Source organism: Hemicordylus capensis, chromosome 1 (genome assembly GCF_027244095.1).
Source record: "Hemicordylus capensis ecotype Gifberg chromosome 1, rHemCap1.1.pri, whole genome shotgun sequence".
Taxonomy (NCBI): domain Eukaryota; kingdom Metazoa; phylum Chordata; class Lepidosauria; order Squamata; family Cordylidae; genus Hemicordylus; species Hemicordylus capensis.
The window spans coordinates 125,508,541-125,533,062 of NC_069657.1; the positions used below are offsets into that span (position 1 = coordinate 125,508,541).

Here is a 24,522-nt window from a genome sequence, read left to right on the forward strand (position 1 = left end):
CCTGATTCTCAGTAAAAGATATGTGTAGCTCAAAAAGGGTTTGCAAGCCTGAAGGTCATGCCCTACTATGTGGATACTCTATGTGTCTGGGTCATGTGAGCAGTATTTGATTCCATCTGGTGTAGCCATTTCAGTGTTGCAAATCATCATGCAAATAGAAAATGTCTCCTACATATGATTTTCATTTGTTCAAAGCCAAGCAGTGGTTAGTTCAGGAGTGATTTGTTGCTTAGGAAAAAGGGGGAAACAGGATCTGTCCCACTGCTACCATCTTCCAGCCTAGTTTTCAAAATAGTTGTCACTGGTCAATAGCTTTTCAAAACTGGAGCAGACAAGAATAGGATATGAACTTGGAGTTATCCTGAGACTGTCATAGAGCCTTGAGAAGCATGTCATGTGTCCAAGTTGTTCTGGTGCATAATACTGGTATGTGCTTTAGACTCCATGTAAACATGACTTTGCCATTGTTTGAAAAATAAAAAATCCTAATGTTTTTATTCTGGTAGGCTGATGTTCGCCCTCAAACAGATGGATGCAATGGCTTGAGATATAACTTAACTACAGATATCATTGAATCGATATTTAGGACTTATCCTGCAGGTAAAAATTCTATTTAATTCAGAGTTTTCTAAAAACATTTCTGGTGTGTCTGTCTAGTTTTGACTTTTTTCTCTGTGTTGTCAATGCTGCCTTGAAGATCTTTTCCCCCTACAATTAAACCTCTTAAATAATCTTGCATTACTATTGTGAGTCATACATCTTGCCCTGCTGCTGTTGGATAATTTATTTATCCCCCTTTAACGATAACCTATCCTTGTGGAATAGCAGCTTCTCAGCTCATTGTGGCAGTGAGATCTGCCTTACAAGTGGAAGGCATGATTTTGAACTAAGGGGTTGCAATTGACAGTCCCTGGACTGAATTGGGGCATCTGAAGGCTGCATTCTGTGTCTGCACTGGGTCACAAAAATAAGAGGTTTTCTTGTGTGCTTTTGGTGGTCTTTTTCTTCCCTCTCTTAGGTTTTAAAAAGACAAGGGGAAAGGAGATGATGGCAGAGTGGTACATGGAGGGGAAAGGTGGAATTCTAATTGGGAAATGGCCCAAGAAGGGAGCCAGATGGAATGTACCAAGATAGGAGGAGTGTTCCTCCTTCTCTTGTTCATTCATGTTCTTCTCTCCTTTAGACCACAGCCATTTCAAATAGGTGAGAGGCAAGTAGATTTGGCTTTAAACTACTCGTTGGCATTTCAGAAGGGGGATGAGTTGCTACCTCCGTCACATCCCATTAAAAATAATAGCATATGCTATTTTTAAAGGGACATATACCAGTCTGAGCATCACACTGTTACTTGAACACTCTGAATGCCCAGTTGGCATTCCATTTTATTATACCCCTTTTCAGTTTTAACTGTTATCCCACCACATCTAGCATCGTATAGAATAGCACAAGCAATATAAAACCAGTATCCACTTAACACATACAAACAGCATATCCTAGTACAACCCATTGTTCCCCAAATGTTGAGATGTGGCTCAGAAGATGCCTAGAACCCAGGTTGCACAAAGGGTTAATCTGGAGTAATTTATCTGGTTAGGGATCAGGAAGGTTTTGAACAAACATTTGATCTTGTAACAGAGAGCTTGGAAGCCATTGCATGAATCTTCTTGCATCCATTCCTTTTCAGTATTGGTTTCTATGTTGACATGCAATATTGAAGTTGAAATTCCAAAAGATTTGGGTATATTTGTAAGTCTTCATATTTACATTTGTCATGTTTACAGTAAAAGTGAAATATGCTGAAAACGTTCCTCACAATATGACAGAGAAGGAATTCTGGACACGATTCTTCCAATCGCACTATTTCCATAGGGATAGGCTGAACACAGGATCAAAAGACCTTTTTGCAGATTGTGCCAAAATAGATGAAAAAGGTATGTGCTTATTTACCCCCTCTCTGGATTGAAATTACTTAAATACTTTCCCTAAACTTTTAACTGCTTCTTGCTGGGTTTCTTATAGAATAGGAGTAATGATACTGAACTCATAAAACACACTCTTATCCTAAATCTCTTTGGTCAGAAGTGGGTCCTAGTGGGTGACATTCTGAACTTTGATGCAGTGGTGCTCCATCAGCAGAAGCTCCTTCCATGAACAGGAGTTGTGTTTGTGTATGCAGTCCTTCCAGAAGCAGAACTTTCCTTGCAATAATTGGAGCTGCCACAGATGATGCACCGTTTCTTCCGAGTTCTGAATGCCACTCATCGGCCTGAATGAGACTTGCTTCCTGAGAAGTACGCATAGGAAAGCCATTTTCATTTCTGAAAGATGCATTACTCTTTCATCATACAATAAGCAAGGAGAAAAATGCATGTTTTGCTGTTTGTATATTGGGAGGGATGGAAAACAAGGAGAAAGAGAGACTCCATTGCAGCATTTCTAAAGCTGATTTCAGACTTGTGCAGGTAATGCTTCAGTAATTAGCACATTCACACATTCAGAAAGGGCTACTTAACAGCTTAAGGAAAAGTGTATACAAATTTAAAATGTAGCACATACCTATTTTTGCCCCATGTGCATTGTAGAATAATGCACTGGGTTCTATCCTAACCCTCATGGGTTAGTTCATACAAGGAAGCCTCTGGTCTTTTTTCCTGCATTAGCTCCCCAAAAAAGCTGCTGCTGAAAGTTTGGGGATTCTCAAACAGGATGGGATGGGGCATGTGGAGCAGCAAGAGACGAGTTTCCTAAAATCAAACGTAAACTCTTTCCATGAGTGAATGTGTGAAGTATCAAGTAACAGTACTAAAAACATCAAATCTTATTTCAGTGTTAGTTTAGTTGTCTCTTTAAAAGATAATTATACAGACAGGAATATTCTATGTTTGCTATGGGTGACAAAGCAAGTTCTAATGCATGTCGTGGTTGATGGGGATTTGAAGTGTTGCCAGTCAGTTTCACTGAAAGAATGAGCAACAGGAGGAACATGAGGGTGTGGGTGTGTGCACGACGTTTCTTTGAACTGACTTATTTTAGAATATTTCTAAAATAATTCATGAATTACAAAGTCCTGCATTTGAAGAATCTGGTGTTCAAATATAGGGCATTTGAAAAGTTTTAAACTGTAAGTCTGAGTTTGGCGATAATTTGTGTTTCTCTGCAACAGAATACTTGACATCCATTCCGTAATTATGCCATTGATATGAAGCAAAAATGCATACATTCTAAATCCAGCCTGTGTGTGTGTGTGTGAATTTGGAAGTGTTGCATTTGAACAGAGGCATAGAATCAACATTCTTGAGCTGTGTAAATATGCTGTTTGTTTGCACTTTTTATTTTTAATTTAAACCTTATTTTATTTTTTAAATTTAATTGTAATTAAAGAATTTAAATTAAATAGTTTAATTATCTGCATTCTCCAAAGAGTTCCATGACTCAAGATGCCTTTTGTGTTCTGGCTTTTATTAAATGGGCAGCGGGGCTTATAGCCTGATTTTATGAGCTGCTATACTCATAAGAATGAGCAAGATCACAGAATAGGCTGTGGTTCTGGCACAATTAATATGTTTTCACTGGCACTAGGGCCTAATCCCACTTGTGGTACCAAGGGCACTCTTTGCTGTGGCCAGGACACCTGCACAATAGGGAAGCAGCAACGACACCTTCCGTGCTGTCATTGAATCCTCAGGGCTTCTCAGAGCCATGGTAATCCATGAAGACCTCTAGACAGTTTCATGTCCTGCCTTGCTCCACCTGCCAAGCTTGGGATTTCACTGTTGGGTTCAAAGAACGATTCCAATATGACATACATTCTTCAAAACACAACAGTGGAACTTTTTTATTCCCCCTAGGATTGAAAACAATGGTGTCTCAAGGGGTGAAAAATCCTCTACTAGATTTAACAGCCTTGGAAGATAAATCATTGGATGAAGTAAGTACAAGTAATTTGGAATTATAAAATGTTTCATGTACCAGAAGTACACAGATTGCAATCTACACTGTTGAACTACCAGCCAATTCCTGGGGAACCCTTCTGGAATTTCTGGCAGGAATGCTGAACTAAATAGACCATGGCCTGATCCAGTAGGTTTGCTCTTAAATAGGAGTGCATACTTGAGATTGCTTAACACAGACCAGTTATGTCTTTACTGCTAAGAGTTCTTGGCTATGCTTTCTTGCTTTGAAAACTTAGAACATTTAAAGGCTATGCAAGAGTAAAGTCGGCCTGCTTCTGCAATATATTACATGTCTAGTTGGTGATAGACCTCTTATCTGAAAGCTACTTTCTTAGTTCCAAAAGGAATATTTTCCCACTGAACAATTGCAGTGTGAGCATTGATTGCAGGGTACTTGCTCTGGAAAGCCTTGTGCATGCTGGTCCATGACCATCTTTTTAAATATATAATTCTATAATGCATACTGGTGGCTAATCACATGTGTGGCAGCTCTCTCAAGAGTTTGGAGAGCTCCTGGATAGCAACGGGGACGGGTTGGGGGAAGAAAATGGTAGTGGACATCCAGCCGACAGGCCGGGAAAAGAACAGCAGCACTGGGCAAACGACACTGCCGGCGGGTGACTGGAGAAGGCGGGGGCAGGTGGTGAGGGAAAGCGCTGGCCAAGGAAAGCAGACTGGGAGGGGGAGAACGGCCTGGGGCTGAAGTGAGGGGGAGGGGAATGAAGATGGGGAGGAGAGACGGGGAGAACTGGGGGCTCAGATGCTCTGCGCCAGATCAGCTAGTACTAAATATTTTTGATACTTGGAGATAGAAAGCTTGATTTTTCCCACCCACTCTTCATGGCTGGCATCGGGGGCAGGGTTTGACATCACTGGGCAGCTGCTGAGGATGCACTGCTGATGCCTGGGACAACCTCTGTGTCCTTAGCCTTTACAGGGTGACGGAGCAACTCTTTTGAGGCTCACCCAGGTAGGCGGGGGGGCTTATGGTGGGCAATTTGCCAAGAGCCCCTGAAACCTGGCCATGGATTTCCAGTAGAGTTACAGTGCTTCATTTCATCTTGAAGCTTAATATCTGCACTGTCAGTGGCTTCAGTCTGCTCATACAAGTACAGCAAAACTTGATCATCATGACAGACATAGCTTTTGGTAACAGCCCCTGCCCTAGACTAGCCCACATAGGCAATAGTGACGCCAACTTCAAATATATCTGTCACAAAGACACAGAACTGTATGTCATTCCAGTGTTGTACATTTTCTTTTTTTTTTTTTTTGCAGGGTTATGGTGTTTCTTTGGCACCTTCCACATCCAACTCGACAAAATCAATCAAGGAGAGTAGCAATGCTGCCATTATAAAACGCTTTAACCATCACAGTGCCATGGTCCTTGCAGCTGGGCTCAGAAAACAGTAAGTTTCAGACTCGAGCAGGAGAGACATTTTAATACTAGAGATGAGAATTGCAGGATCTTTCCAGCCCTACTGGTCACCTAGTAGCTTCCAAGACCAGAAGTGGTTGCATATGAAAGGAAGACTAGAAGTGTGAGCACTGCCAGATATTCCCCTCAGGGGATGGAGCCGCTCTGGGAAGAGCAGAAGGTTTCAAGTTCCCTCCCTGGCAGCATCTCCAAGATAGGGCTAAGAGAGATTCCTGCCTGCAACCTTGGAGAAGCCACTGCCAGTCTGTGAAGACAACACTGAGCTAGATAGACCAATGGTATGACTCGGTATATGGCAGCTTCCTATGTTCCTAAGTGTGAGCTGAAGTAGCACTGAGCTCACACATGCTCCTTTTTCCTCCTGGGGCGCAGAGCTAAGCCTGAGGAATTCTAGTTGGTGTCCAAACCTGGCAGCTGTGGTTCAACTGTGCCTTACAAACTGAGATGAGGAGGAAGCATGCAAGCGTTGTGCTCCTTTGGCTTGCATTCCCAGTCCAGCAAACCATGACTTGTTGAATTCAACAAGCCAGGCCCAAGAGTATTTGGAATGAAGTAAGAAGGAGCCATCATCTCCAGTGGTTAGAAATGCTTTATCTAATTATGTGCCTGAGTTATAGTGCAGTGATATCAAAGACAAAAGAGGGTGAATCTTTCAGCAAAGGAAGGCAGTTAAGGTAAATTCAGGTGCTTAATGGATTATTTTATTTTATGTATGCATTGAAACTTTCTTATATATTGCCTCCTCCAAAGACTAGGTGGTAAACAACAAAACCAATAATAATAATTAAAGGGCAAATGACTGGTTAAACAGATGGGTCTTAAGAAGGGCCTTAAAAGCAGCCAGGGAGGGGGCTGAATGAATCGGGGGGGGGGAGTGTTCCAAAGAAGAGGGGCAGCCACAGAGAAGGCCCTCCTACGGGCCCAGGACTGAGGAGGGCCAGCTGAAAAGATCTCACAGGACGGGATACAACCAGCTGAGAGGCGATCCCGGAGATATACAGGTGCTAAGCCCATAAGGGTTTGTAGATGAGAACAGCACTTTGAATTGGATCCAGAAGTGAACAGATTATACCTCATGGTCACATGCTGGCATTTGCCAGTCATTGGGAACCAGAAGGAAATTCCATATCTTAGTGTTTCCAGGAGATGTCTGAGACTGCGTCAAGACAAAACCAAACCATGGTTTCACAGTTGAGAGTGAACTCCTCCTCCTCTTGTGCACTGATTGTCTCCTTCACTTCCTGGCTTTCACTACTCAATGCTTGCCTTGTGGTCAGCACTTTGCCTCCAAACCGCAGGTTGAAAACTCAGCTAGAATTGAGTATGCAAACCACAATTTGCAGGTGAGGTAGTAACTTCAGTCTGCCAGTTCTGTCATGACAGCAAATTGTGGGTTGTAAAAACCAAGAACTGGGGAAATGAACCTGTGGAGAATATGAGACCTTAGAGCAATTATCACCAAACCATCGTTTGATATTGCATCTGAGCTGGGCTGCTTGTATTACTATTCTAGAGAATATATGTATTTATATACCACCTGATCTGTGTATATCTAGGTGGTGTTCACAATTTAAAAAACAACAAATATATTCAAAAGAGTTCACTTCTCTCATGGTTTCAGGTTAGGAATTTAAGTACCATTCATTTCAATGGGAGATATTGGCTAGACTCAAGTCTTTTAATGACAGTTCAGGAACATAGATGAGTCTGTGAGAATTGTGTGTGCCTATTTTTGCAGTCAGAAACCAGAGAAAATAAATCAGGAGATAACTGTGCCTTGTACAGTTGCCTGCCCTCCTCAGTGGCTCCTATTTCCTGTTGTCTTGCCATATACTGTCCCTTTCACATCAGGCTTTACCAGTTTTGGTTACTCTCAGTCTGTTTTCCTGTGTTTGCTTTTGCATTCCAATACCCAATCCAAACCACTATACATTGTGTTCTTCTTGCTCATGGGTTTTTGAGAAGGTCAGGCACCGTCGCATGGCACCTAAGGGTGTGCACAGAACCAAGTTTGACAGTTCAGTTCAAACTGAACCACCAGTCTGTGACCCAGTTCCGTCCATTTGGTTGACCCGGTTCAAGGGCTAGGCTTGTAAAGAGGAGGAGTCACCAATTTCCCCTGTATAAGCCCAACTCCTGAACCAGGTCGACCAAATGGACCCTTTGTAAAGAGGAATCCAGTGAGGATTCCCCTTTACAAGCACAGGGGAACCCTGCCTTTAAAAGGGTTCTGGGTGGAGCGGCAAGAGGGCACCTTACAAGCTGTGGTGGTGGCAGCTCCTCTAAACACCCCCTACCCCGCACACATGCATGCACACCTGGCAGCACACAGTGGCAGCAGCCCACGCTGCCAGGGAGAGCGCTGGCAGGGTTTAGAGGAGCCGCCGCTGAAACCAGTAAGGTGCTTTCTCCCCTCCCGTCCCTGCAACTGCGCTTAGAACCCTTTTAAAGGCAGGTTTCCCCTTTGCTTGTAAAGAGGAATCCTCGCCAGATTCCCCTGTACAAGTATAGCCCTCAAACTGGGTCGAAACAGTCTGCATCGGACCTGGACCAGTCAAGTTCTAACTTGGACCAGCCGCCTTTTTTCAGGCCAGTCTGGTTCCAAGTTGAAACTGCTCAAACCAGGCTAGCTCAAATCTATGCTGGTTCAATTTGAATCGGTTCTGAACCGATTTTTTTTTTTTAAACACCCCTAGTGACACATGCAGAAGTGGCACATGAGAGGCTACTACCACCAGAAGGAAATGTTTCCTCACAGGCCAGTGCTCATGCAGAAGTGCTCCCTGTTCTCACACAGGAAAGGGAGGATGGCTGAATCTTGGTCAATATGCAGACCTTAAAACATGAAACTTGTGTTGAAAGTTTTAAGAGAAACTAATACAGTGCATAATTCATGGATTTCAGAGAAGCACAAAACGACCACAACAGTGAGACCAGCAGTATAGATGGAAACTCGAGGGATTCAGATTTATTTCAGCCACCAGTAAAAAAGGTAAGGCTATAATTGTAACTTCTCAAGGAACAGGAACTGGGGATATCAATCAATCTTTATTACGGTCACAGACCAGCATAAGGAACTGGGGATACGTTCTGGAGTTCTTTGAAGATACACAATGCGCTCTATACTTGTGCTGTTCTGCCGGAGAATGCACATCCTGCTTTTTTTCCTCAGAGATCTCAAAGCCCTTATTATGTCTTGTTACAGGTAAAGCTGCAAGAGTCCATTGAATATGAAGATCTAGAAAATAACAACAGCATTAAAACTATTGCACTAAATCTAAAGAAATCAGATAGGTATGTTCTGTAGGCAAAATAAAATATTTTTGGTTCATTTGGCACAGCAGTGCTATTTTATACAAAAACAATTGCCGCACCCATCAGCATTTATTTCTTGGGAAATGAAGGTTCTCATGGCTCCCACCTTCCAAATTATGACTATTAGTATAAGTTTTTGATCATCCCCTTTCCTTGATATTGGCATCCGATCTCTTACCTGATGTTTATGTGCTTGTCTGCAGAAAACATTTCTGAAGACTGCGGCTGACATACTGACTGATGAAGCACTGGTGCTTCTGGAAAGTTTAGCTTGGCTCCACTGCTGGCTCAGCGCTGGAGGAAATTTTGATGATGTGCCCTTCCCCAGGAAGTGCTCTGTGCTACCTAAAAATATGTCCTTGAGGGATGTGCATGCAGACCTCAGGAATGTGGTTTCAGGTAACACAGAAAGCTTCTGCAAGAAGGGGAGAGTGTAGAAATTCCCACACATGCCACCAGTGCAGCTTTAGCCCTGAACTCTTCAGCAAAGCACTGATGCTATAGCAGTGCTTCTCCCATTTCACAGTACTTTGGCAGTCAGAATGTCATACACTATGTTGGCCTAAACCAAATACCAAGGCGAGTCTCATGATCAGTGAGACCCACTTTAAAAGGGTTTGCAGGGAGAGCAGGCTTAACCCACTCTCCTCGCAGACCATTACAATTGCAGCCCTGGGCGGCTGGATCAGCCACCCACATGACTGCCGGCTCCGTGACGGTGCCGGCATTGCAGCCCCCGGAAGTTCCAAGATGCCCTGCGTGAGCACGCAGGGCATCCTGGAGAGACCCCCCGGGACGGGAGGCTTGTTTCAGCCTCCTGGTGGGGGTCTCCTCATATGTTGCTGCACCACGGCAATACACAATCAAATAGATGGGGTTAGCGGAGCGCTCACCCTGCTAACCTCTTCTAAGGGGAGAGGGAATTCGGAGGGTTTGCTGCCGAGAGCCGCGTGGCTCCCGTAGCAGCAGACAATCGGGCAAAAGTGGGCTAGTCTCCCTTAGCCTGCTTTTGCCTGATCATGAGAATCTCCTCACCATCTCATTGTGAATTCCATGTTCAAGAAAGTACAACTATAAATCTATCTGACCTTGTGTGTTTAAGTGAAAATCCTGTGATAGGAAGAGTTAGCTTTTTTCTTTGTCTAGAGAAAGATCCATGTATTACTAATTATGTATCCAGTGCTTTCAGCAAGATATAAAACAAGGATCCTGCATGCAGGCTTACAGTTTAATAGACATAGTACAGAGGAAAGGAAGGATGAAACATCTGTGGTTTGGCTCCAGAAGTGATGCCTGCATGCTTAAGACACTTTCCACTTTCTGAGAGGCTATCTTATATCTTGCACTATAGTGTTATGCAAGAAAAAAGTAGATCAAATGACTGCTGCTGCTTTGCACGCAGAAGCATGAGAACTGTAGAACTTGTTTATAACTGTACTCAAACTTCTGCACATGCTTTTGCAGCTACCTTCCTCCCACTTATGGTATTTAGATCCAGCAATTCAGCCAAGTTGAGACATAATGGGAAACCATGGTTTCCCACTCGTAAGAATGAGCCTTGAAGAGCTATGAGCTCACACACACTCTTCTTGTATGCAAGAGGAGGATATGTAAAGCTTCTGCATTGGGATTGAACTATTCTGCAGTTCTGCAATATATACAGGCTTGCAACTGTGGTTTGTTCAGGTTTTTATTCAAAGAGGTTCCAGGATCTTTGAGCAGGGGCAGATCTTATCTATGGGCAGAGTGGGCAGCGCTCACCTTAAATTTCTCAGTCAGTCATGTTGTCTCTGCCTCCATTTTGTGTGCCTACTGCCTCCCTCTGTTGTTCCCTGCTGCCCCTGCCTGCAGCTGCTTTAACAGTTGTCAGGGTGGGTGACAGTAGCACAGAACAAATGAAAAGTCCCAGATCTTTTAAAATATTAATATTAATAAAGCCGGAACCAATAAGCATGCTCACTTTGGTTTATAGGGTGGTCCTAGGAAAAACAAATTGGTCATGGACTCGAATGATTGCCTTCCTGAGCACAATCTGAGTGCCCAGAGGATGGAGGTGTTTTTCTGTCAGCTACTCAGAAGACTCAAATCACCTTTTTGGTTAGAGAGCTGGCTGGCTGTTGGTAAGTCAGATCTTTTGCTTGGTTCTTTGTGTTTGTTTGGAAGGGAGGAATGCAACCTCTGCATTCTCTCCCTTGCTTTCATCTGTATGCAAAGCATTATGGCCTGTTCCCAAAATGACATGCCATAAAATATTGGAAGGAACAATATTAGTCCGTAAGACTGGACTAATTAGATTAGAAACTGGCATAAGCAGCCAGAAAGGTCTTTTAGAGCATTGCATGGATTTCCGAGTCCAAACTGCTTTTCAAATAATTGCAGGCTTTCTGTGTGGATGTGGTGTTTGTAGAGAAGGAAGGGATTCTGTTGGAAATCCATTTGCTATGCAGAGAGCTAACTAGATTTTTCTCTGGATTGTGGCCAGTATCTGTAGCATTCATGTGTCCACTGGGGGCTGTGGTTCATTGGGCAAGGATTAAGGAAATGATATCTATAAACATGTTTTGCTTACTAGGATGGATACCCAGGCTAAGTGGTGGGCACCCAAGATGTGCAGAGTGGCACTCAGCTGTTCAGCAGGCATGGAGTAGGGAGAGGATATAACTCCTCTAAGGTAACAGAAGATGGTTCATAGCTGCAGCAAGCATAATTGAAAAACCTGTGATTTTTTTTTCCCTATTTATGTATGCATTTTTAAATAGGCCAGCAGAGCTGCCCTTTTAACATCAGAATACATTTGTTCTCCACTTTTGTAGCTGGTCTCTGCTTTACTGTGGCTTCTATAGATTTATTTACTGTTACAGAAACAGTAAGCAGTCTGTGCTTCCTCCAAGAAGCCCAGAGTGGTGCACATAGTTACATTTATCCTCCCAACAGCACTATGAGGAAGGTTCTTATGAGAGATAAGTGACTGTCCCAGAGTCATCCAGTGAATTTCATGGCTGAATGGGGATTTGAACTTGGATTTCCCCAGTCTAGTCCAGCACACTAACCACTTTATCACTCTGGCTCAAAGTGTTCTTGTTGTTTATTAGTAGTATTCATTTTTTAAATAGGCAGAGCTGCCCTGGTCACTTCAGGTACATTTACTCTTCACAGTGCAAGTAAATGGTGGTTGTGGGATGGCTAGGTGTTGGGTGGAGCCACAGGTTGTGAGAGGTGGAGCCAATTGTGGGCAGCTGTGGAGGCGGAGCCAGAACTATGCGAGTACCTTAGCAATAACTAGCAAAGTGTAGCTAATGAATGGGATCAAAATACAGACACACACCCCTCAGTTACTCATCAGCAGAGATACAAAGAAATGTCAATTGCTTTGTAATTCTTAACAGGACTACAGTAGTGCGTAGATTTGTATCTAACACAGCAGGATCGAACACAAGTGTGCGCACATGTGAAAAGAACTGTACAAGCCACAAGTAAAGCACAAACCAGCTAGAAAATGCTGCTTCTCTGGAGACTAAATGCATTCTGAAATCACCAGACAGCTCTGTCTGCCTGATTTTTTTTTTTTAAGAGTACTGCTACTAATAAACCAGAGCACCCTGAGCTAGAGTAGTAAAGTGGTTAGTGTGCTGAACTAGATGGGGAAAATCCAAGTTCAAATCCCCAATCACCCCAAAGACTATGGGTGACTCACTGGGTGACAGTCACTTATCTCTCAACAGAAGCTTCTTCATAGGGCTGTTGGGAGGATAAATGTAACCATGTGCACCACTCTGGGCTTTTTGGAAGAAGCACAGGCTATACATGTAACAGTAAAATCTGTATAAGCCACAGGTCAAGCAGAGACCAGCTACAAAAGAGAACAAATGCATTCTGAAGTTAAAAGGGCAGCTTTGCTGACCTATTTAAAAATGCATACATAAATAGAAAAAAATCACAGGTTTTTCAATGATGCTTGCTGCAGCTATGAAACAACTCATTTAACTTAGAGGACAACATGGGAAGCAAAGATGCATGTTGACACCCTCTCACCACTCCATGCCTGCAGAACTCTCTGCCAGCCTTGGGTGCCCACCAGTTAGCCTAGGTGTCCATCCTAGCAAGCAACATTTTTTTTAAATTGAGATTACTTCCTTAATCCTTGCCCAATGAACCATAACCCCCAGTGGACATATGAATGTTACAGGTACTGGCCACAATCCAGAGAAATATCCAGTTAGCTCTCTGTATAGCAAATAGATTTTTAAAATTATTTTCCTTCCTTCTCTACAAACACCACACGCACATGGAAAGCCACTTCTGCAATTATTTGAATAGTAGTACGGACTCACAAATCCATGCATGTCCTAAAATTTTCTGGCTGCTTACGCCAGTTTCTAATCTAATTAATCCAGTCTAACAGTTTGCTGTTCCTTCGAATTGTTTATAGCTTGCCATTTTGGGAATGGGCCATAATGCTTTGCATACAGATGAGAACAAGGGAGAGAGAAAGCAGAGGTTGCATTTCTTCCCTCCAAACAAATACAAAGAAGCCAGCAAAAGTTCAGACTTGCCTATAGCCAGCCAGCCTGCTCTCTAACCAAAATGGTGATTGGATTATTTTGAGTAGTGTTTTATAGCTTCTCTCACCCTCACACACACTCACACGGAAATCTTAAGTAGATTTATTCAGCAACAACTCAATTTTCTCCTCCCCCACACCTTGGGACAAATGTCCAAACAAACAAATTGCAAAATATTACTAAATAGAATACAAGTAGCTAAAAGAGAGACTCCCCCACCCTCTGGGCACTCTGGCTACCTGAGGGGTCAATCAGCATTATGCCTTCTGATTGGTGCTTGGGGAATTTGAGATTCTACTCACCTTCTTAAAATAAAGGCAAGCCTTGTAATTGGCTCCTGCCTCAATATTAAAATTTGAACTCTGTGTTCCTATTGGTGTTTACAAAATTCTGGTACTGTCGCCCACCCTACGTACACACTGGGGCCAGGATGCAGGCAGGGGAGAGACAGAGGCAGTGAGGCAGACAGAGAAATGGCTACAGAAGACAGAGGAGTTAAAATGGCTGATAAACATTTTCAGGTGGGCCACCTACTCTGCCCTCAGGTAAGAACCACCACTGGTGTGCTTGCGTTTGATCCTGCCACGTTAGATACAAATCTACACACTACAGTAGTCCTGTTAAGCACTATAAAGCAACTGATGTTTTCCATATTGCTCTGTATCTATGTTCATGAGCATTTGAGATTTGTGTGCTTGTATTTTGATTCCATTCGTTAGCTACACTTTGCTCATTATTGCTAAGGCACCCTCCTAGTTCTGGCTCCATCTCTGCAGCTGCGTACAATTGGCTCCACCTCTCACTATCTGTGGCTCCATAGGGTTGCCAACATTTCACTGCCAGAATGAAGGACACCAGTTTGTGGGGGCTGGGAGGTGAATGCAGTGGTAATCAAGAGCCTGAGTATCACTGACGTATATGTAATTGAATTATATGCTACTGAATGAATGAGGGACAAATGCTGTCCCTATAGGGTCCAACATTTCATCCCTGAAATGAGGGACAACCTGCGTAATGAGGGACAGTTGGCAACCCTAGACTCCACCCATCACCTGCCCTGCCTAGTGCGCTCCCCACGCCCCAAATCCCAGGAACCCTCTGCAGGTTCCTGGGATTCTGCAGCTGCCTTTGAGTTATTTTTCTCACAGGTGAAATGGGAATGGGGAGACTATGACTCTCCAAAGTTCATTCTCTTAGTGAGAAATGATGGTTTTCTGTTGCATCTGTACTGGACTTTTTCTCTTTTCCCCTTGCTGGAAATGGTTGTAATTTTTTCACTGATCCAGGTATCTTGTGCCTTTTCTGGTGGTCTTTCAGTATTTTCTGAATACTAAATGCTTTGACCAGAATCCAGGGAGCCATTCATATGCATACCCTAAAGTGCTTCTGCATATGTATAGGCCCTGTACCAACTTCCTCTTCTACCTGCAGTCCTTTGTGCCATGCTGAAAGTCCGCTGCACTCAATAGCACTTGGTGGGGACAGACACAAAAGAATGAAGGATCTGGAAGCTGCTTTTGTTCCTCTGAATCCTGGCCTTTTATGTTTGCATTTACATCTCTTCAAGTCTATAAATTTGAGGTATATGTAATTTGGGCCCGATTCTCTGTGTGTCTGTGGAAACAGGGCCATAGAGTTCAAAGCTGAAGCATGGCCTCTGTGTAAATGGATGTGATACCTGTAGTCTTAATTTTTAGATTACACCAGGACTCCTTTTTGAGAGTAGCATAAATATGGTTACTGCATGTGATTTCTGATGCATCTCATTTAGATAAAATGTACTTAGAGGAAGGTACTTTTGTTTGCAGTACCTGGCAAACAGTATGCATCTTACTTTTTAAAAAAAATTCTATGCCAGTTTTTTGTTTTTTTTTTAAAGTCCATATGATCATAGGATGCCACTGAAACAAGAGCTACTAAAGTTGGAAAGCAGGCAGGCAGTCTTTAAACACTGAGAATTTAATTCTTGTTCTCAAACTCCTTTCCCATCAACAGGTATTATCATGGTCCAACACCAATTCAATCACAGCAATATGCAACTAGCCAAGATATTATTAATTCTTTGCATAGTATTGGACAAGAAATGGAAGTCTATGTACCCAAACTAACTCAGGTGAGAAATATTTTTGGTTCACTCAAGAAAATGAAAGCACTCAAACAGGATTCTGAGTGTCCATATACTGAGGTTTGTATATGTTGATGCTGTTTACTTGTGTATTTATTCTGATGAAATGAAGTTGGTGATCTTGCTGCTCGTGAAATTGTTCCAGAACTTATTTTCTGCCTACTTGTCAACCTCCAGTGGCACACTATTCTGGAGTGTTCTTCAGTCTGTCCACTAGGAGGTAGATTATTTGAAGAAAGACTTGGTCAGGTGTGGGCTAGCAAAGGTGAAGTGTGCAGTCAAGTTGGTGTCAACTCCTGGCTGTGGCTGTCTTTGAGAATACAGGAGGGGTTTACCATTGCTGCCTCCCACGCAATCTGAGATGATGCCTTTCAGCATCTTCCTCTATCGCTGCTTCCCAATATAGGTGTTTCCCATAGTCTGGGAAACATACCAGCGGGGATTTGAACTGGCAACCTCTGGCTTGCTAATCAGGTCATTTCCCCACTGTGCCATTAGGTGGCTGTGGGCTAGTAGGCACCTCCCAGTTTCTATCTAGAGCTAGTCTTTCTCCTGCCTACACTATGAATAGACACAGGTTTACAGCCTGACCAAAGGCTTTGCCTCCCTCTTGTATGGTGGAGTCCATACATGCTCCCAATGTGTATGCATAGGCACTACCATTATTGTGAACTTTCAATCCATTCTAGCCCTGCACAGCTCAGAGAGAAAACCTTTCAATTGCTTCCAAAATAATGTCAGAACTGGGATGGAGAGAATCCAAAGTTGTGGGGTGTCCACAGAACATATCCCGTACCTTTGTAAGATGGACTTTGGGGTATGGGTGATATAGCTGGGTTCTCAGTCAGTCATAGGGATTGGCTTGGGATGTATGAAGAAGGTAGTCTTTGATTACAAAGTGACCAGAACACTGTGGTGTATAACTGCCCATCACAATAATGAACTGTCTCATCTAGGCTGTAGTTACTGAGGTATGAACGACGGCGGCCTCCTTTCATCTGCTGTTTTGTGATGGCCCCTGATCTTGGGAATTCCCTCTCCTTGAAGGTTCAGCTGGTGCACTCTCCTCTTTAGAGGGGAATGGAAACTTGCATCATTTTTCTGTGGCTTTTAGGAATTAAGCAAGCGTTGTCTCTGTACGTTCACACTTATAGGCAGCTTGCTGTATTCCTCTGGCTATAGAACATGCATATAAATATACCAACATTACAGTACTGTCTCATCTGCCATGCTGATGAGATTTCTTGTTAATATTTGTGTATTCTTATTCTAAGCTCTCCCCACCCCCACCCCCCACTTCCTGCTGCCATTTCTTTGGGTAGCAGCCACAGACTTGTGGCTCTGACATGGGCTCTTAAGGTAAGACATGTGGAGGCAAATTCCTTACGATGGATGGCCATGATCATTGCCTTCAGTGCTTCAGAAAAGAGCATAGTGTGGAATCCTACATACACTGTCAAAAATTCACTAGACAAGCAAAACACGACAGACTGTCCAGGGTTTGCTGCATTTTTTGAGAGAAAGTGCTACAGGGGTCTCATAAGCTCCTCAAATTCCAAGCACTATAGCCAAATCGCTTTGCACAGTTTTGGCTGTCTGCATCATGATGCAACATCTTGGAGTTTGCACACATGCTCTATGAATATAGGAGTATAGCAAACCACCCATGGGTGTGACTACACAGATGACCATTTGAAGAACATCCATTACAAGTGAGCAATCTGTTCTTGTTCTTGCCATGTATGTGGCTTCTTCTGGGATTATACAGATGTAATACTCAACCATGGTTTAGCATTATGAGCAGGCACAAAGTTCTGGCTTGTGCACTCTCTCCTCTTCTCCCCCCCTCCCCTGCCCATCACACTGTGACAGACATTCGTTTTCTGTTTATTAGCAAGCTAATACTGTGTGGGAGGAGGCAAAGGTAAACCCCTCCTGTATTCTACCAAAGACAGCCACAGGGCTCTGTGGTCGCCAGGAGTCAACACTGACTCGACGGCACACTTTACTTTAAGCTAGCAGTCAATCATAGAGATCGTCTAAGCAAGCAGCTCGTATCTGCTGCTAAAGCAGAAACAGTCACTTTCAGTAACTGCATCTGAACAGAAAGGAGTGCACAACTTCTGCACTGGTGCCTGCTCATACTTGTAGCACTAAATCTTGGTTTAGCATAGCACCCAAATAGCAGGATTGTCCTGCTATTGCATTGTTTAGAGTTAGACAGCTTGCTGATTCATTTTTGGACTTACCAATTTATATGTGAATTATGGATAACTTCTGTTACCAGAACTGCCCCAGAGCACTGGCTAGATGCTCCGAATGTGCTTTTGGCTGAGTGTGGGGGAACTAGCTTGGCTAGAGGGAGCAATCCGGTTCCAGTATCAAATTTGAGCAAGTTTGTTGTCTTGGAAAAGATGAGGAGGCAGAAATATAGTCCAGAAGTTTTATTAAGGGTATATCAGGGTACAAAATGCAAACATTCAGTTAGGCAAGGCAATACATCTTGGCTGATATTCTAGACAGAAGTATGGCTGGCAATAATTTAGCTTGAAATCCTAATTAGAGCTCAGTTGGCTTAGCCAAGGTGCTTAGACCAGAGCCTGGCTTAAGGCCTGCCATAGAAAGTGTTTGAAAGTGGGGAGGCTGAAAAGGGAGCGGAGGCGAGGAGGCTTAGAAGGGCAAGAGGTCAGTTTACCTATCCTTCTTGGTCAAGTTGGTGCATTTGTTGCCTGTTGGCAGAAGTCTCCTCACGAGGAACAGACAGGCAGGGAAGAGAAGCAAGGAGTGAAGGGCTATATCTAGCCCGTATGAGAGTCCAAAGGATAGTGATCCAGACAGATTCCAAGGCCATGTGCTTTGGCTAGAGGTGTGCATATGTACCTTGAAACGTGCCTGGAGGCCATTTCCAAGCCATTCTACCCAGGTCACAGATTCATGCGCAATAAATAAGTTCTTTGCTGCATGGGTACATTACCCAACAAAAGGCAAGGGTACAGTTACATAGATGTGTTGCATAGAGCTGCTGGACTGACTCTCTCAAGAACAGGATGCTTTCCAGGTGTACAAGATTGCACATCTCCAGTTTTGATGCACTCATTTCCCTGAGTTCTTGCCAGCTAAGTTGTTAGTTTAGAATGGGTCAGGAAATGCTGCTTACCTGTGTGGCTTCCAAGGAGTGCTCCACTGTTACCTCTTGTAAAAGGGAAGATTCCTTCCCTGATCTGCTCGCTGGCTACAGCCTTCTCTCTGAAAGAGAGGGGTTGGGGCATCCCATTCAATCTTTGCTATTCTGACCTTGGGGAATGTTGCCCCACCCACACTTTGCTCCTGCTGAGCGACCAGCTGTGGTTCTTGCCAAACCCAGGCAGGGGAAAAGTTCATCACAGGGACTACGATCCTGTAGTCTCAGGCTGTATAGCCCTCCAAAGTAATATAGATGGAGGGGTGCTCTCTGGGCTGCCCCAAAATCGGGCTGTCTTGCAACACTTTGATATTGAGAACTTCCCTGGTAACTGTTATGGCTGAAAAGCAGTCTGTAATAAATGCCCATCTTCTATAGCATGAGGTTTTTTATTTTATTATATCACTAAAGAATAACTTGTAGTGTAGCAAAATTAATGTAGCATATAACTATTGTCCATATTTGAGCCCTTACAACAGACTGTGTCTGTCTTCCCAGGTTCTCTCAAGTAGTGCTGCAGGTAGCACCATCACAGCATTGTCACCTGGAGGAGCACTTATGCAGGGTGGAACACAGCAAGCCATAAACCGTAAGTCCATGATGTCCTGCATTCATTCATTTATTTATTTTTAAGTGTATGTACTGCTCTTCCTCCAAGGACCCCAGAGAGGTGTACATGGTTATTATGTTTCTCCTCTCAACAACCCTGTGAAGTAGGTTAGGCTGAGAGAGAAGTGACTGGCCCAGAGTCACCCAGTGAGTTGCATGGCTGAATGAGGATTTGAACTCGGGTCTCCACAGTCCTAGTCCAGCACTCTAACCACTACACCACGCTGGCTTAATATCTTAAGCAGGTTTCTTTAAGAGTTGGTTTGCTTATATTGACCTTGTGCCTGCCTGTGAAGAATGCTTTTGTGTTCTTGGTACATAAGATTATACATCTTTGACTACTGCCGAATATCACTATGCATCTACAAACTGAGATTATTCACTTACATGGGTTCCAGTATCGGTGACTTTATCTTCTGTTTCTCTAATGGCAGAGATGGTGCCAAATGATGTTCAGTCTGAACTGAAACACTTGTATGTGGCTGTAGGGGAGCTGTTGCGACACTTCTGGTCCTGCTTTCCTGTTAACACACCATTCCTAGAAGAGAAGGTAGGGAGAATATGCCTCTGTCTTATCACTGTTGCCATTAATATTGCAGCAATCTTGTTCTGTAATGAAATGTTTGCTTACAGAAGGAACCTTTTGAATATTTCTGCCACATGTAGAAGTTCTATTATGTGGGCAGAAAGCAAAACTATTTATATGTATGGCTGTTGGTAGAACAGCCAGGAGGGTTTGCTATTGGAGTGAGTTATACCAGCCTCTAGTCCAGCAATCTTTCAGAAAATTTCAAGTAGTGCACTTGCCTGCTTTGATTTGAAAAAGAACTTTGGAAACTAAGAAGTGCAGTTAATATGCTGCGAAGATACTATTTCAGTGAACAAATGTTGCATGCTGATCAGACACATTGTTTAAATTGTTTATACTAGTATCAAGAATAGCAGCTTTGAAAATTTTCTATGGTTCTGAAATGAGTGTAGTGCACCTCCCATTCAAGCAGAAGCTTTATATGTCTACTCATGGATACATCGAATGCATAGGTAGTAAAGTGTACAGGATTGGTGTGCTTTAAGTGAAATGACTTTCTTTAATAGTTTGTATTCTAATCTCTTTTTTCTAGGTTGTGAAAATGAAAAGTAATTTGGAGAGATTTCAAGTTACAAAACTCTGCCCATTCCAAGAAAAAATTCGGAGACAGTATTTAAGCACAAATGTAAGGGGGGAAATATCCTAACTTCCCACTTGTGCCATTTTAGTATAAACTGAATAGTAACCATAGGTATTGCCAAGCCTACTAACCAATGGCTATCTGACTTCATCCAGCCTAAGAATGGAAGGTGTAAGGGTAATATACTGCATTATTCATATTACTCCAACAGCAACATTCTCCAAAAGAATTGATACTTTTGACTTAACAGATTTGGAGACTTTGATTTATAGCAGTTAAATGTTACATTTTTCTAGAGTGAGCGATGTCCAGAAGTGCTTTCTGTTACCTACCACCTCACTTTTAAAATGGTCCATTTGAGGTCTAGACAACTGCATCCACCTGCTTACCAGCAGGCCACCTCTGCCATCAAAGACTGGGCAACATCACAATGAAATCTTAAGAGCTGGGACTTAGCATAATGTTAGCTTAATGCTCTTTTGGGTTTTGATCCTGCATCTAAACTTTATTGATGGTGTTGTCATGCAATGGGAAGAACCCACTGCTCTTTCCATTTCCTGTTAAGTACTGGTTGATCGCTAATTCTCCAGTCAGAATCTTACCCTTTGCTAAGCAGCCTCTGCCCTGGTTTGCATGGGATACTATATGTGAACACTGTAAGATATTCCCCTTAGGGGATGGGGCCGCTCTGGGAAGAGCATCTGCATGCGGAAGGTCCCAGATTCCCTTCCTGGTATCCCCAGATAGGGCTGAGAGAGACTCCTGCCTATAATTTGGAGGAGCTGTTGCCAGTCTGTGTAGACAATACTGAGTTAGATGGACCAACGGTCTGACTCGGTAGAAGGCAGAAGTTTCCTATATTTGTTCTTCAAACAAGAGGCCTTCTATTCCAAGACAGTTGCTCACCTTTTAAGTAAACTATTTAAAGTTCCTTCAACTTACTAGCTATATATTGCTTGTGTCCTACAGTTATATTGTTCTACAATTTTTGATCATAAAAGAATTGTGAAATTTGAAGAGGAATCTTTTGCCCTAGTTTTCTCACTCTTTTAAAAAATTGCTGACCTCTAGTGGCAACAGATGAACTTTGGGGTTAGATATTATCAACCTATGAATTTTCCGACTAATTATATTGTATCTCTTTCAGTTGATAAATCACATAGAAGAGATGCTGCAAACGGCCTACAATAAATTCCACACATGGCAGTCCCGCCGTATGCTGAAGAAAACGTGAAGATCCAGTGGTGTCCAAGCTTGAGTGGGAAAAATTTGCAATACTGTAGGAACACAACTATCCAATGTGTAGACCTTGCAGAAATTGCAGGAAAGTCGGCATCCTATTGACTCTCGGAAATGATGCTAACTAAACTTGCACACGTTTGGGGAAAGAATAAAGGTCAAACTTGAAAACTGAGTTAAAAGGAACCAAACCAGAAAAGCTGAGTGGCGCAAAAATATATATATATAAATATAAATATATAAAGAGACACTGTTTACGCAGTTACTCAGGAACTGCTTTTGATTTTCATAAAGAGCTGCTTTCAGAAAATTAAAAAAAACTTTAAAAGGGGTGTATTAATAAAAGCCAAGATCATTTGTCTAGTTTTTTAAAGTGTATGGCACAGGGTAGAACTCAACATTTCTTTCTTCACTTTATCCTGGCATTTTATTGAATTCTGTTTGTATTTCTAGAAACAGGTTTAAAATTTTAAATATAACAGACTGTTTTGCTTCAAATTCCAAAGGAGCTTAGTTACTAAAAAACAAGATTTTTGCCATGTTTCCCTACAAATCAACAGCCATTGCACTGAGAGAAGTTTGGTGTTTATAGGAGGCATACTTAGCAGAAAAATACCACAAAATTTTATGCAGGATTTTTTACTAGCCATTGTTTGCATGTTTTCTTTTGAGTGCAAGAGTGTGCTACTGTGTTTTTTAATGACATTTGTTTGGAGGTAAGAAATTAATTTTTAAAGTAAGTTTGAGAAACTTACTAAAGTAATAACTTTTTATACCTTTAAAGGGAAAAAAAAACTTAATTGTGCTTTTCTCAGTTCTCTCCTGATGACTGTTAGTGCTATATCTGGCAACTAGATAATCATTGAAGAATATACAGTATCTTTAGCTATACTTGGGATCTGTACCATATTTTGGTCCAAACAGGTGGCACTTCACTCTTACCTAAGATGTACCTGCCATGTATTAAATACTTGACTTGTTAAAACAAAGTGAGCTTGTTTTATATAGTCCATGGAGTCAGACTCCGTATATTTCATTGGCTTTAATGTCTTCCTTGTTAACAGTCTCTGCTAGGACCAAGCAAGCAGCTTAATTATGTGTGGGAGACCTTTGAGAGTTCATAAACCAGTAGTTTATGACCCCGTAAACCATGAAGATAGTGTTTCAAGGCACTGTTGCAATTCATTGGAAAAGTAGAAATTTAATCTTGCATTCAGAATAGTTTGCATCCAAAAAATGGAATTATTAGAAAACTGGAACTGATCACTTCATTATTGTGTTGGCATTGGGGATTGCTACCTATTGAGTGTTTATACTCCCTAGCACTGGCCACTTCATGGGCCCCAAAGGTTTTCTCCTTTTGTAGAGGATGTTCCTACCTATTTACATGCACACAGTGTGTTTGAGTGACTGATACTCTGCAACACCCAGAATTTTAAACAAGCTACTGTATCTCTGCTGAAATACTATGGAGCAGATGTAAGACAAACGAGCTGCTACTTGCCTTTTTATTGAAGCTGCATGATACATGCTAGGAGTAACTAATGATTCTGCTGCAGTACAGTAAAGCTGTTTCTCTTCTACCAATCCCAGCAGGTTAAAGTGATGTGTGAAAATCATGAATAATAAACTGATGCTTCTGTGGGAATGTCACTTGTGCAAATAGGTTCTGGTAGTGTGCAATTTACTTGTGTCTCTGGATAATCTTTACTCAAGTATAATTCATTCTGATGACCTTGCTGGCAATTGATAGATCTCTGTATCATCTGTGCAACAGAGGGTACTTCAGATAACAAAACAGCTTCTCAGTTTGATAAATGCTTGGGTCAGGCTCTGGCTGGGTCAACACACTTGCTTTCCTAGTTGATCCTGTCGAGGTGAAGACATAAAGTATATGCTTGCACTGACATATCTTCAAGCAATAACTTCCTGATATGACCTTAAAAGTGGGGTTAAGCAAAGCAGTTGTTAAAGTGGACAACTAGATTGACAGTTTATTTGGCAAGCTATTCTATGTTCTCCCTGGTATTTTGATTGTTCATAGTACAGTACCAGGCTTTGAAGAAATACTATAGTTGCATAAATATTCCCAGATGGAGCAAAGCACTTTGCATATTATTTTTCAGTAAGAACCACAAGCCTCTCCTACCAGAAGATGGCAATAGCAACCGATCATGCACACTTCCTTAGACATCTCTTTCCTACTCTTGCCTTCTGACTTCCGCTACTACTTAAGCATAATCCAAAGCTGAGTGACTTAATCCATTAACTGTGAATTGTCTTCTGCTAACCGTACAGTCATTGGAAACTGAAGATAGACCTGTATTTAATGGAAATTCATACAACTTGTATCGCTGCCATTGATCAAAAGTTGTAGAATAAACCTGAATTCTGTAGTCAAGTCTTTTCTGATGCTTTAGAGTGTCAACTTTGTGACTTTTCGCAAACACCAAACCTCAAGAATTGGGGAGATTATTTGAACTTGAAAAGTGCTATGTTTGTATATCTGAAAAATTTAGCAAGTCCCCTTCTGCTCTTGACACTTGGATCCATGATTTTCAAAATGTAATTTGCAAATATGCTAGGCTTCTGATGTTGCCCTACTAAAGTTTTACAGTTGTTAGTGTTCTAATTACCACTTTGGATATCCTCTCTAATAAAACGCTTGGTGTCCGTCCGTGGACGGACACCAAGCGTGCGTTCGTGCCTGGCCTGTTCTGGGCATGCCCAGAACAGGGCAAGGGAGGCACGAACGGCAGGACCCGGCGGCCATGTTGGGGCCGGGAGAAGAAGTGGCCGCCGCCTACGCCAGGAGGAGAGCGCGGGAGAGGCGGCAGCACAGCCGTGGCCACGGCCAGAGGTGGCGGTGGCCGCGACGGGGCAACTGGCGGCGGGAGTGCGGGTGAGGCGGCGGCGGGGCCAGAAGCGGCC

General features: G+C 42.7%; 1 protein-coding gene across 2 annotated transcripts in view; it reads left to right on the forward strand.

Moving 5' to 3' along the window:
• Positions 1-23,987, forward strand: part of GTF2H1 (general transcription factor IIH subunit 1) — a 32,090-nt gene extending 8,103 nt beyond the window's left edge. For both annotated transcript variants that reach the window (XM_053272579.1, XM_053272588.1), the window contains exons 5-15: positions 507-600; positions 1,782-1,931; positions 3,849-3,928; positions 5,232-5,362; positions 8,296-8,383; positions 8,597-8,685; positions 15,264-15,381; positions 19,073-19,163; positions 19,618-19,733; positions 20,305-20,397; positions 21,500-23,987. In XM_053272579.1, the coding sequence (XP_053128554.1) occupies positions 507-600; positions 1,782-1,931; positions 3,849-3,928; positions 5,232-5,362; positions 8,296-8,383; positions 8,597-8,685; positions 15,264-15,381; positions 19,073-19,163; positions 19,618-19,733; positions 20,305-20,397; positions 21,500-21,586 (1,137 nt within the window). In that variant the 3' untranslated portion in view covers positions 21,587-23,987. The remainder of the gene's footprint in view (positions 1-506; positions 601-1,781; positions 1,932-3,848; positions 3,929-5,231; positions 5,363-8,295; positions 8,384-8,596; positions 8,686-15,263; positions 15,382-19,072; positions 19,164-19,617; positions 19,734-20,304; positions 20,398-21,499) is intronic.
• Positions 23,988-24,522: the final 535 nt, after the last annotated feature.